The following is an 11583-nucleotide window of genomic DNA, read 5'->3' on the forward strand; positions in this document are numbered from 1 at the left end:
CGGAAACACCGGCCCGCCCGGAACGCTCGGTCAGCGGGGACCGGCGGGGACGGGGGTTTCGGTGACGTCACGGGGCCGTGACGTCACCGCGCGGGGCAGAGCTGGGCCGCGGCCTCCCCGGGGCAGCCGGGCCGGGCCCTCGCTCGGCCGGAGCCCGCCGCGCCTCCTCACTGGGCGCGGCCGTTCCCGCGGGCCCCGCTCACGGCTGCCATCGGCATGAGCAGGAACGTGCCCGGGACAGCGCGACCAGCCCGCGGGTCTGCTCAGTGCTTGGGGAACCGGCGGCTGCAGCCCGCGGGGTCTCTCCTGGTGCCTGCCGAGGGACCCACGCCGTGTCCCGCAGGCCGCGGGGAGCCGGGACAGGGCAGGGACCGGGCCCGCGGCGGCGGGCAGGGGCGGGGCTTACCGGGCGGGGCGGGGCTGACCGAACCGTGGATGCACCGGGGGCGGGGCTTGGCGCGGTGGGCGGGACGGGAGGGGCGGGGCCATCGCTCAGGAAAGGCGCCCTGAGGCGCGGGGTCGGTGCGGGGCGGGCGGTCTGGCCACGCCCCGGCGGGGCGGGCCCGGCCCGCATCCCCCTCCCCGGGCAGCGTTTCCAGCCGGAGCGTTTATGCGGCGCGCGGGGAAGGGGCGCCGGGGCCGCCATGTCGCGGCTGCACCAGAGCAGGTCGGTGTCGGTGTCTCTGTGGGGACGGGGCTGCGCTGAGCGGGGCGGGGGCTCCGAGGGGTTGGGGGCTCTGGCGGATCTCGGGTTGCCTGTACCAGCCCTGATGACGCCCGCGGCTTCGCTCCCCTCAGGATCGCGGACTTCCAGGAGGTGCTCGGCGAACCCACGGTGGCTCTGACCAAGCTCCGCGAGCTGTGCTTCAGCGGTGAGTGCCGCGGGGACCGGTCCCGGGCTGGGGAGGGGCTCCGGGCACCGGGCTGGTGTCGCCTGACGCGGGGTGTCCCTGTGGGAGATAACCCCGCGGATAACCCCGGCAGCCTCCCTGGGGCAGCTTCGTGCCCCTCGGGGAGGAAAAGTGTTGCCAGGCCTGTTTGTGAGGTGACATCAGCAACTCGCGGTGAGAGATGGGCTAACGTGGTTGTTTCTCTGCCTGGTGTTCCGCAGGAATTCCCTTTGATGGTGGGCTGCGCTGCCTGTGCTGGAAGGTGGGTTTTGCTTGGGGCGCCTTTGTTTCTTGCGAGTGATGCTTTGGGTTGATTAAGTACACGTAGCACTTTTTTGGCGGTTATAGTTGTAAACAAACAATAAATCCAGAGCTTAAAAGCCATTAGAACGCAGCAGTTATTTGTGGAGATCAGCACTTTGCATGTGAACAGCCTCAGTTTTAAGCAAGCAGTGCATTTCGGTCAGGTTAGCTATTGATCAGTCCTACAAATAGTTCTCTGTTGAAAGCCAGTCCCTGAAATATTTCTGACTGTTGCTTAGCAAAGTACTTGGCTTTCTGGAGAGAACTCCCAGTATTTTCCAAGAGCCAGTTCGAGCCACTATGTTTGCTTTGCTCATCTTGCAGGTGTGACAGCTCATTGAATACTAATTCCTTTTCACCTGTTTCCTGTGCAGATACTCCTGAACTACCTCCCTTTAGAGAAAGCCTTATGGAGCTCTTTGCTGAAGAAACAGAGGTGAGGCTGTTGGTACTTGTCCCTTTATTTTCAAAAATACCTGCAAAGAAGAAGAGTCTCTAAATAATTAAGTACTTTCATGAAACAAATTGTTCTTGTGTGTAATGTGCTGTTCTCCCTGCTGCCTGGTGGACTGACTCCTTCAATTGCACTGAAGGGAAAATCAGATATCTTCTGGCTGGGCAGGGTGGAACAGAAACATCTGTTTGAACTCTTCTGTGTGCTCACCTTGACCTTATCTTCCTCATTTCAAATTCCTCTTTTCTTCTTTAAGGGATCTGTATTCCCAGTTCCTAAAAGAAATGATTATCCAGCCTGGGATTGCCAAGGCCAACCTGGGTGTTTCCAGAGAAGATGTGACCTTAGAAGATCATGTAAGTATTGTTAAGCCTTTGTGCTGCAGAAAATTCCTTGGGGATTTTTCTGGCCCCCTGGGCTGCTTCTGGCTCTGTTCCCAACTATTCTGCCCTGCCAGGGGGAGGGATGGTTCCCAGGTGCCTGCCTGACACTTTTGTTGTGCTAGCCTTGAGTGTGAATTATTGGCAAAGCATCAATAGCTCTGTAGAGAGCTGTTTCCAGCTGTGCACTTCCCTCCTCCTGCCCTTTGGGGCTGCCTGCCCAGACTGTGGGTCTCCTAGGGAATGGGAGAGGCTCACAAGAGGTTCCTGGAGGCATGAGATGCTCCCCTGGGAAGGTGGGTCCATGAGTGCATTTGGAGCAGAAGATAGAAAAGAAGCAGGGGAGTCAGGCTGGTCTGTGGTGTGGAAGGCAGGAGGATTGATTATTTCTGGTAATGCTACTGGGTTGTTTTTTTTTTAACAGACTATTTCCTGCATGCCTTGGCTTTCTCCTCTGAAAGTGCTGTTAGGAGTGTGTGTGTGGGAGGAGTGAGTGAAGTAACTGATCAGAAGAGCCTGTAAAATGATACAGCTGCTCCCATGACCGTTCTGAGTGTTCACTCCCCTGCAGTCACCTGCCCCACTGTGATCTCTGGAGCCTTGGTGGTGTAAAACTGGCACGTCTGTAAAACCACACAGGGAGGTCACAGTGATCTTTGAATCCCTTGGAATGTAGCTTGTTTTTTTTCTTGGTTAGTTGTTAACTTTGTGTGGATCTTGGTGTGGAGAGAAGAACCACAGCATCAAAGTACTGGGTGGGTGGATAACTCTTACCCCAAGTCCAAATACCATCTTCATGGTACAGGTTTGGAGCTGCAGTTAGGAATCTTGTTAACAGACGGGAAGAAAAAAACTGATTTGGGAGCAAACTCTTGAAGAGATGAGTGAAAAGGATTGAAAATGTGAGAGAAAAAAGGACCCTGATGTGCTCAGATTGTGCTGATGGCAGAGTGACAGAGAAATGTTAAATCACTGTATGTTTACTGAGGGTTTTTGACATGTGTGAAACACGCTTGTTCTGTTTCTGTTGTTTCCCTCTTTAGCCCCTCAATCCAAATCCAGACAGCCGATGGAACACTTATTTCAAGGATAATGAAGTGCTCCTCCAGATAGACAAAGATGTCAGGTGTGTGAGGCACAAGGACTCAGATTTCTGAACCCGAGAGGTTTGGTCAACAAATTGTACTTTGAAAACAAAGTTTAATATTAAACCGAGCTTCCCACTCAACATGGGGCATGTACTTCCTTCTTGTCCCTGATTTCCTTCTGTGTCCATCCCAGGAGGCTGTACCCTGACATGGCATTTTTCCAGCGCCCCACGGATTATCCCTGCCTGCTAATCCTGGACCCCCAGAACGAGTTTGAGACCCTGCGCAGGCGGGTGGAGCAGACCACGCTCAAGTCACAGACGGTGGCACGAAACCGCAGCGGGGTGACAAATGTGAGCTCTGGGTTGGGGCTGTCCTTGTCACAGGGCAGGGTCTCGGACTGGGAAGGGGAAGGATGATTCTTGGGCTATTCTCCGTTTCTCTCTCTGCTTGTGCAGTGGAATCAAGGAAACACCCCAGCAGATACTGAGACTTCTGGGGGCTGGACATTGTAGAATCAGCTGAAGTGCCTGACAGACTGTAGGAAATGTTAGGTGTATTTAATTTTAAATATTGTTTTTACCTAACTTCTGGTAGAACTTGAAGTCAAAAGTTATTTTATACCCGACATATGCCTTCCTGTATGGCAACAAAACACTGAAGGATTAATTTACTATGAATTTATTACAAATTTCCATAGTCCTCCAGAACTGGATCTCAAACTTGGAATTAGAAGAGCTGAGTATCTGTTAAAATAAAGTCTTTCCCCTTTCCTGAGTGTTACAGCACACGTGCTGTTGGGGAAGGTGGTTTCTCCCACAACTTTCAATACCCTTCCCTCATACTAGTAACAAAGAAGTGGAACTGCTGTGGTTTTTACTGTGTGAGATCATGTGGTGCAATGATTCAGAGGGAACTGTGTGTTGCTGCACAGACTTATTCTTCAGGGACAGCCAGCACCAGGACTTCTCTGCCCATGTGCTCCCAGAGTTGCTTGTCTTGGTTTATGTGGTATAAACAGCCCAGATCTTTTGGGGGGGCCTGTGTGTGTTAAAAGCCAAGCTTGACACAGGTGCTAAGGGATCTGTGCCACTTGGTTATCCTGATACAGCTTTGTTTTCCAGGTGAGCTCCCCTCTTAAAAGCACCCCCAGCTCCCTGAACGAGTACGAAGTTCTGCCCAACGGCTGCGAAGCTCACTGGGAAGTGGTGGAGCGGATCCTGTTCATCTATGCCAAGCTGAACCCCGGGATAGCCTATGTCCAGGGCATGAATGAAATCGTGGGGCCTCTTTACTACACCTTTGCTACAGACCCTAACAGTGAATGGAAAGGTGAGGAAGCCTTTTGACTGCTCAGCAGTGGCTGTGGTACTGTGGCTTCTCTGCATGAGGAGTTTTGGGGAATTGGTAGGAGCTGAATGGGCTGGGAGGGAGGATTTTTGAGCAATTTTTGTTTGTTAAACTCAAAATCCCCTCAGAAGCGCTTTGTACTTTATATAGATGGTAAGGAAAAAATGGAAAGGGAGGGCTTTGCCTGTTGCTTCTGTTTCACAGGAGCTCTGAGGGTGTGTGCTGGTGGCAGATTATGTTCTTGTGCATAGATAACTGTGACCTCATGTCACGAAGACCTTGTGTTGGACACAGGATTAGTATCTGCAGTGACTCTGTAGATATTTCTAGTTCAAAAAAAATTTTAAAAAAAGGTTGTCTAATTTTGACCCAGACCAAGCAAGCCAAGATCTGGTAGGATCTACTCCTCAGATCTGATACAGCAACCATATTATGGAGCAAGGACAATTTTACAGCTCTGCCTCTCTCAGCGAGGCTTCCTCTATTCTCCCATGTTCTTCTGTTCTTTCCCCAGAACATGCTGAAGCAGACACATTTTTCTGCTTTACCAATCTAATGTCTGAAATTCGGGACAACTTCATTAAGAGCCTGGATGATTCCCAGTGTGGTATTACGTACAAAATGGAGAAGGTGTACTCTACCCTGAAGGAAAAAGATGTGGAGCTGTATTTGAAACTGGTGAGGAACTAGGTGTTTCTCTGGGTCTTGGGCGGGATTATAGTGTCTTAACAGTGCACGTGAATGTCAGTTTTGTTACTGTGCTTGTGTAGAGCAGAGAGAGTGAATGAAAGGCTTTGCCTGTGGGGCAGAGAGACTCTTACCTGAGAGCTGAAGCAGCCTCTCCTTGGAGTGAGCCCAGAGTGAGCTGACACAGCAAGGCTTCCTCCCCTGCCTGCCTCTGAAAGCAAACTCTGGTTGTTGCACAGCTGCCAGCTGGGAGTCTGAAGGGACTTGGCCATGATCCTTGGTCACCTGCATAGCTGGAGCTGGAGTCTCTACTCTCTTGTAGACATCAGTCAAAACACGAGTCTTGGTGTAGATCTCTTCAGCGTTCCAGGTTACAGAATTTGTTTCTACTTTTAAAAGCAAAACAAAAATCATCCCCCACACTGCACACACACTTCTGTTGCCACTGGCTGCCCTGACAGCACTGACATAAACTCCGTGGAGCACATTCCAAAGGAGATGTGAAATCCAGTGAGCTGGATGATCCCACTGGCCAAATTATACTCTTCCCTTTCATCCAGAGGTTTTCAAGAGCTTTGGGTTTGTGTCGGTTTTGTAGAACATGAAGGCCGCTTTCATCACAAACATCTCCAGTCTTACAGTCCATTTGGTGTGAAAGTACAAGGAGACTTTGGAAGGGAAAGCTATTCTTCTTACTGCAACCTTGACCAAATTACACTGAGATCTTTTTCCATCTAGAAAAGTCAGGATATATTTCTTTATAATCCAGAAGATGGTTTGTCAGCACACTGACACAGCTGAGAGTGTTGGCTGGTAGCTGATTCAGTGGGGAGAAAAACTGCTTAATGTTTGGTTGGCAGGAAATGGTCTTGGCCATGCAGCAGCTGGTCCTTAAGAATATCAGCAGAATCCTAAGCTTGTTTGACCTTGATTAAACTTAGACTATATTGGATTTAACATCAGAAAACAGGAAAACTTCAGGCTAAAGGTGCTTACAGCATGTTTTACCGACCATCAGTGTGAACTGTGTTCCATCTTTGTTTATCTTTGTGAATAGTAAACCTTTTCATAAATGCAAGGGTTCTGGAAAGGAGAGGAAATCCTGACAAACAGTGCCTGTGCTAGTGGGGGAGGGCTGCAGCTTTGCAGATAAAATGCTGTTGAAATGGGAACTTTAAAGTTACTTGGCAGGTTCAACGGAACACAAATAGAGCCTTTAGGGAGAAAAGCTTCCTTTACTCCATGTTTTGGATAGAAGAGCATTTTCTGGCTTGGCTGTAGGTGTGGAGTATGGCTGCACTGAAAATCCCTGTCTAGGTTGAATGGGAGAGTCTCCAAAGGATGCAGAGGTTTTCCTGCTGCTGCAGGATGAGCTGGGAGTTTAGAGGAGTGTTGGGGAGGAGGCAGGGATGGAAATATGGGGTGCACCTCTTGCCTGTAGGGAACTGGCCAGGAGCACGTACTCATTGTTTGCCTGGTGCCTGTCTGACAGCAAGAACAGAACATCAAACCCCAGTTCTTTGCCTTCCGCTGGCTGACGTTGCTCTTGTCCCAAGAGTTCCTGCTGCCAGATGTCATCCGCATCTGGGACTCCCTCTTTGCTGACGACAAGCGCTTCGATTTCCTCCTGCTCGTCTGTTGTGCCATGTTGACGTAAGTACACACACAGCCTTCCTCTTCTTCTCTTCCATGGATCCTGGAGTCTTCTGTAGGCATGTGTTAGGGCATCTGGTGAAGAGGTTATCAGTTTTAAAGTTTCTTTATAAAGAGTTAAAAGTAGCTGGAATAATTTCCATCTTTCAGACTCATCCGGGATCAGTTGCTGGAAGGAGACTTCACTCTGAACATGAGGCTGCTACAGGTAAGAATTAAATAGAGTGGGTGCAGAGAGCAATTGGAAAAGTCTTAAAATAGTGCTGCGAGAGAGGATGACAGTATGTGAGAGGGTGGGAGGGTATGCCAGGTTCAAGACAAGTACCACATTTGTGATGTTTGCATGAAGGAAAATCTGCAGGGATTTTACAGCATTCTCATTACTGGAAGTGGGAGTCTTTAGCACATGCACCCTTTCTACCCTACTGAGACATTATCACAGATTGGAGGTTTCTAATGTTCCTTTGGTTTGCAAAAAAAAATGAATAATTTCAAGCAAAGATCTGAAACCTTATGTAACACTGCAAAATTTTTTGGCCAGAGGGTTTTGTTCAGTTCTGAGATCTGTGAGAGCCTTAGGTTGGAAACGCCTGCACTGCACAGTTGGATATCTCACGTTCTGCCAGTTCCTGCTTTGGGCTGTGCAAGATACTGGCTTTGATAAGGCTCTCTGGCATGAGACAGAAGCCCTGTGGCAGGCCAGGTTACTGTGCCCTTGGAGGACAAAGTGAAAAAAACCAGCAACAAACCTTCTGGAAGGGTATTGAGGTTTGATCAGTTACAAAACAGGAAACACTAGCTGTTAAGGGAGTAACTGAACATGGCTGTATGTTATAATAGGCCAAGAACCTTGTTGTCAAGGTTTGCCTTGCTTAAGTGAAACAATCTGTATCAAGAATGCTGGGAAGTCACTGAAATCCCTTTGCTTCTTTGCCATAGGATTATCCTATCTCTGATGTTCATCTGATTTTGAAGAAGGCAAAGGAACTTCAAGATTCCAAATAGTCCATGGGCCTGACAAAAGGTGTTAGAGAACTGTGTGGCAGTGGATCCTGGGAGATGGCCTCTTGCAGTGTGGTGCACTAAAGCTCCTACTGGTCTCTGCAAGACTTCAGGTTTTGTTAGGACTACTGGCCACCTTGAAGACTTCTACTCTATTTATTAGGTCAAGGACTGATTACTTCCCTATCTACTTGGGTCCTGCACTCCAGATTTTTCCACATCTGAAATGCCTCTTTGCTGCCAAAAGCAGCTGTTTGTATCTTTTTTTTAATGACTTTGAGTCTGGGGAGAAAGAAACCTTCTGTCTGCATATCCCTGAAGGGATGGACTCCTGTATTGTGGAAGTACACACGGAGTAACTTCTGATGGGGAAAGGACAGACTTAAGTCCAGTGAATTTTGGTGGGTGAGGATAGAAGGATCTTCCTCCTGTGAATAGAATGTATTCCAGTGAAGTCACACATTCTGCCATTCAAGTAGATTTTGGATTCTTCTCTCTTGTGTCTGCACTTGGCCATCCCTGAAGTGTGTGAAGAAGATTGCATCACTTTCTGGTGAGGGTCACCTGGCAGTTTGCACTCCTTTGACTGGGAAAGAGACTTGGGAAGTTGAGGTGGGAGGACACGGTGACAGCTGGTGGCTTTGTGCACTCAAACTGCCTGAATCCAGAGCTGCCTTATCAACGAGGTGTCCTTGAAAGCAAGACTGGTGGTTTTAATCCCCCGCTGACATGTAGTTCCAAGTCAAGCCTTACTACGCACAGCCTTAGAGCAGGATTGTTGCTGAAGGGAGGCCTCATGCTGCTCTGAACTGGAGCATATCCAGCTACAATCAGGATTCTGAAACACAAGAAATGGACACCTAATCATGTGCAATGAAGACAGATGTATTTAGGGGCTTATACAGGCACGGAACTGGAGTTTTCTGCCTCAGTGGCTTAAATAATACTATTCCCATTGAGGTCTGGTCACAGTAACCTTGCTATTGTCTCACAGTACTTCTTGCCAGGAAGCGACAGTTCTGATCTGCAATAAGAGTCCTTCTCTAGCACAATCCAGCAGGCACACAGGCATCTGTCATGAGCTGACTGCTGGGGCTGATCCACTGTTCTGTCTTGGTCCTGCTGGAGTCACAGTCCTGAGCTGGACACTTGTTCTCCTGAGAGGGAAATGCTGCACTTCAGGTGACCAGGGACTGAGACAAACCACAGGGAGAACTGCTGACCTGCCACAGTGCCGAGCTGAGCAGAAACTCTAATCCCCAGAGAGAGGAACTGCCAGCACCCAGGTGCTTGTGTGGTGCAGAAGCTTTTGAGTGAACAATAATCCAACATGCTTTCCCCTTTCTTTCTGCGCTGTGCTGGCTCACCTCTGCTGTTGGACTCTGCAGTTTTTGGTATTTATGGGTGTTGATTTGTTAAAGGTCAGTCAGTCTTTGTAATATCTGCTTAAGCTGCTGCTGGCCTAGACTTGCCCTAGCAAGAGGGATGCTGGCAGCCTTGAGGTTTTTTACTGGTGTTATTTCCTTCACTGAAGGCCCTCACAGGCTGCTGTAATTCTCACCAAGGTGCATGGGGAGAGACAGCAGGACAAGTTGGTGTACATACCCATGTTCTTATTGGCAATCCCAAGCAATCTCTGCCTCTTGAATAGATGCTCAAGTACCACTTGTGCAGCCATGTGTTGCTGCTGTGTTGCAAGAGCAATTTAAGGTTTATAGCAATCTCTAATTAATACCTGTGGCAACAGTATCCCTCTCTGCTGCAATCTTTTCTTGAGGGTATAGCTTTCCTCCAAGAAAACTGGGACAGGTAGACCAGGACAGCAGTGTGATGAAGCACCCTGGCTGCTCTGGCCACTGGATGGATGTTCTTTCTGAGCTGCTCCAGGTGGTCTTATGTCTCAGCTCTTGGGTACCTGCACTGGGGAGGCTGTTGGCCAGACCTCGTGTGGTCAAAGAGCCACCTGGGAGGTTCTCTACAGATGTAGAATCACTCTTAGGCAGAACTGTACCTGCTCCAAACACTTCTGCCTCAGAACTGCTGTAAATACTGCAGCTTTCCCATTCCATGCACAAACTCTGCTCTCATCTCCCTGAATCCTTTGCTGGGCTGTTCATTTTGGGCTTCCCTGGCACCTGCAGGGTTTCCTTATGCTGGAAGTTCTTACTGGCAACAGGACCATCCATGAGTGTTCCTGCTCTGAACAGCTGGAAGTCTCCTTAAAGTAACCTGAGGAGGCAGCAGGCAAATTAGGATGAAAGCATTACTTGGAGAGGAACTTCTCCATGTTTTCAGCATAGCTTTGGGCCCTGAGGTGACCATCCCACTGGGGAAGGCACAGGGGAGGTGGCAGCACAGGTGTTGTGCTGTCTTCTCCCTTCCTAGGTGTGCTTTAGAAAGGAGTTTGCAGTGGTTTTAAAGGGATGCAATGAGAGATTTGGCTGCTGGAAAGGATCTCTGGGACAAATTCTGTAGCCTTATCCAAGCTATGGCTGCCAAACCTACTGAGTTCTGTGGGGAGAGCTTGCAACAACTTTGAAATGTCCAGACAGGCTGTTCTGTACATAAAAAGCTGTTTTATATTTGTGCTTATTTCCTTCCTGTGTGGTAGAACTTCTGTCCTGCTGTTGAAAGGAGTGGTGCTTTTCATTGTCTTGGGACATCTATTTCTTTATTCCAAGACTTTCTAATTTCTTTGAGAGTAAAAACAGATTTTCTGACAGGACAGAAGAAAATCTTAACCTTTTACCAACTTTAGAATCTCCTCATGTTTCTCTTGGCTTCATTCGTCAAAGGTTTTTGGTGATTTATTTTTGTTGTTCTTGTAGTGAGACAATACTTAACTGGTGTTTCCTTGCTTGTGTGGCCAAGTAACACCTGCTCCAGCCTTGAGATGTTTCTGCTTCTGGTTTCTTACAGTCCTGACCTGCTGAAAGAACTGATCTTTGGGGTGGGAGGCGTTAGTCTGGGCTGCCTTGGGGACCCATTATCTCACAGGGACTTGAACAGAGGAAGTTTAAACAGGTATTACCGTGTGCTCCTCACAGGCAGGACTACTGCCCGACAAGGGAAGGGGAAATCACCTTCAGCTGGGAGGGGAAAAGGACACTCCTGGATGTGGGACATGAGCCTTTCCTGGGAAGGAGAAGTCTGTTCTACCTGCACCTTACTGGAGTTCAAGCTTTGTAGAACTTTGTAGCTTTGCCAGTGATGTGGATCAAGTTGCTGGTGGTGGTTATTCAGGAGACTGATTTTGAGTTTGAATTTTGTGACCTGACCTAGAAGTAATCACACTTTGGCATTGAGAAGAATGAAGGCCAGAAGCTGTTTTGGGGGAGTCTGGGGTGTTTGGGAATCAGAGGCTGGTTTTCCTGAAGGAATGTCAGTGACTTTGTTTTAGCTGTTCAGAGCAGTCTTCTAAAATGCCCTTTCCCCAAAGAAAGGAACAGATAACACTTTTTTTTTCCACTTTGTGAAGAGCTGTGAGAACAGGGTGTAGTGAACATTTCATCACTCTAAAACTCCTTATTTTATGCTTCTTTTTTCAAACACTATTTTTATAAGTTTTCCTTTAAGTAAACGTAAGTCTGTGCAAACCTCTCCTGTTGGTGTGAGTTGGGGCTGCTCCACGTTCCTGCTGCGGTGTCCGTAGGTGTGACCTGCAGCACAGCGAGCTGCGGGGAGCCCTGGCGAACCCGCCTGGCTCCTCCACCGCCTTCTCCTTTCCGCCATGGTTTTGCTTTGCCTTCCCAGGAATGCGTGGCACAGGTGGCGGT

General features: G+C 49.0%; 1 protein-coding gene across 3 annotated transcripts; it reads left to right on the plus strand.

The window, feature by feature from the left end:
- The first annotated feature begins 15 nt into the window (after positions 1–15).
- TBC1D13 (TBC1 domain family member 13) lies at positions 16–11403 on the plus strand. 3 transcript variants are annotated; one of them, XM_085593822.1, is made up of 12 exons: positions 16–257; positions 799–872; positions 1112–1152; positions 1568–1629; positions 1904–2003; positions 3071–3153; positions 3309–3468; positions 4240–4447; positions 4980–5143; positions 6645–6805; positions 6956–7013; positions 7745–11403. In XM_085593822.1, exons 1-12 carry the CDS (start codon positions 217–219, stop codon positions 7808–7810), a joined length of 1218 nt encoding a protein of 405 aa, XP_085449948.1. In that variant the 5' UTR covers positions 16–216; the 3' UTR covers positions 7811–11403. The 3 variants fall into 3 exon arrangements, with proteins under 3 accessions (XP_085449948.1, XP_021407137.1, XP_085449949.1); XM_021551462.3 differs by lacking the exon at positions 16–257 and adding an exon at positions 618–667; XM_085593823.1 differs by lacking the exons at positions 16–257; positions 7745–11403 and adding exons at positions 618–667; positions 7347–7585.
- Positions 11404–11583: the final 180 nt, after the last annotated feature.

The sequence above is a fragment of the Lonchura striata genome, chromosome 17 (assembly GCF_050655825.1).
Source record: "Lonchura striata isolate lonStrDom1 chromosome 17, ASM5065582v1, whole genome shotgun sequence".
NCBI lineage: Eukaryota > Metazoa > Chordata > Aves > Passeriformes > Estrildidae > Lonchura > Lonchura striata.

Coding starts and splice junctions, on each gene's coding strand:
- TBC1D13 (XM_085593823.1), top strand. CDS start 645: ATGTCGCGGCTGCACCAGAGCAG. Junction 2,004..3,070: donor ATGTGACCTTAGAAGATCAT/GTAAGTATTGTT, acceptor TTCCCTCTTTAG/CCCCTCAATCCAAATCCAGA. Junction 4,448..4,979: donor CCCTAACAGTGAATGGAAAG/GTGAGGAAGCCT, acceptor TTCTTTCCCCAG/AACATGCTGAAGCAGACACA.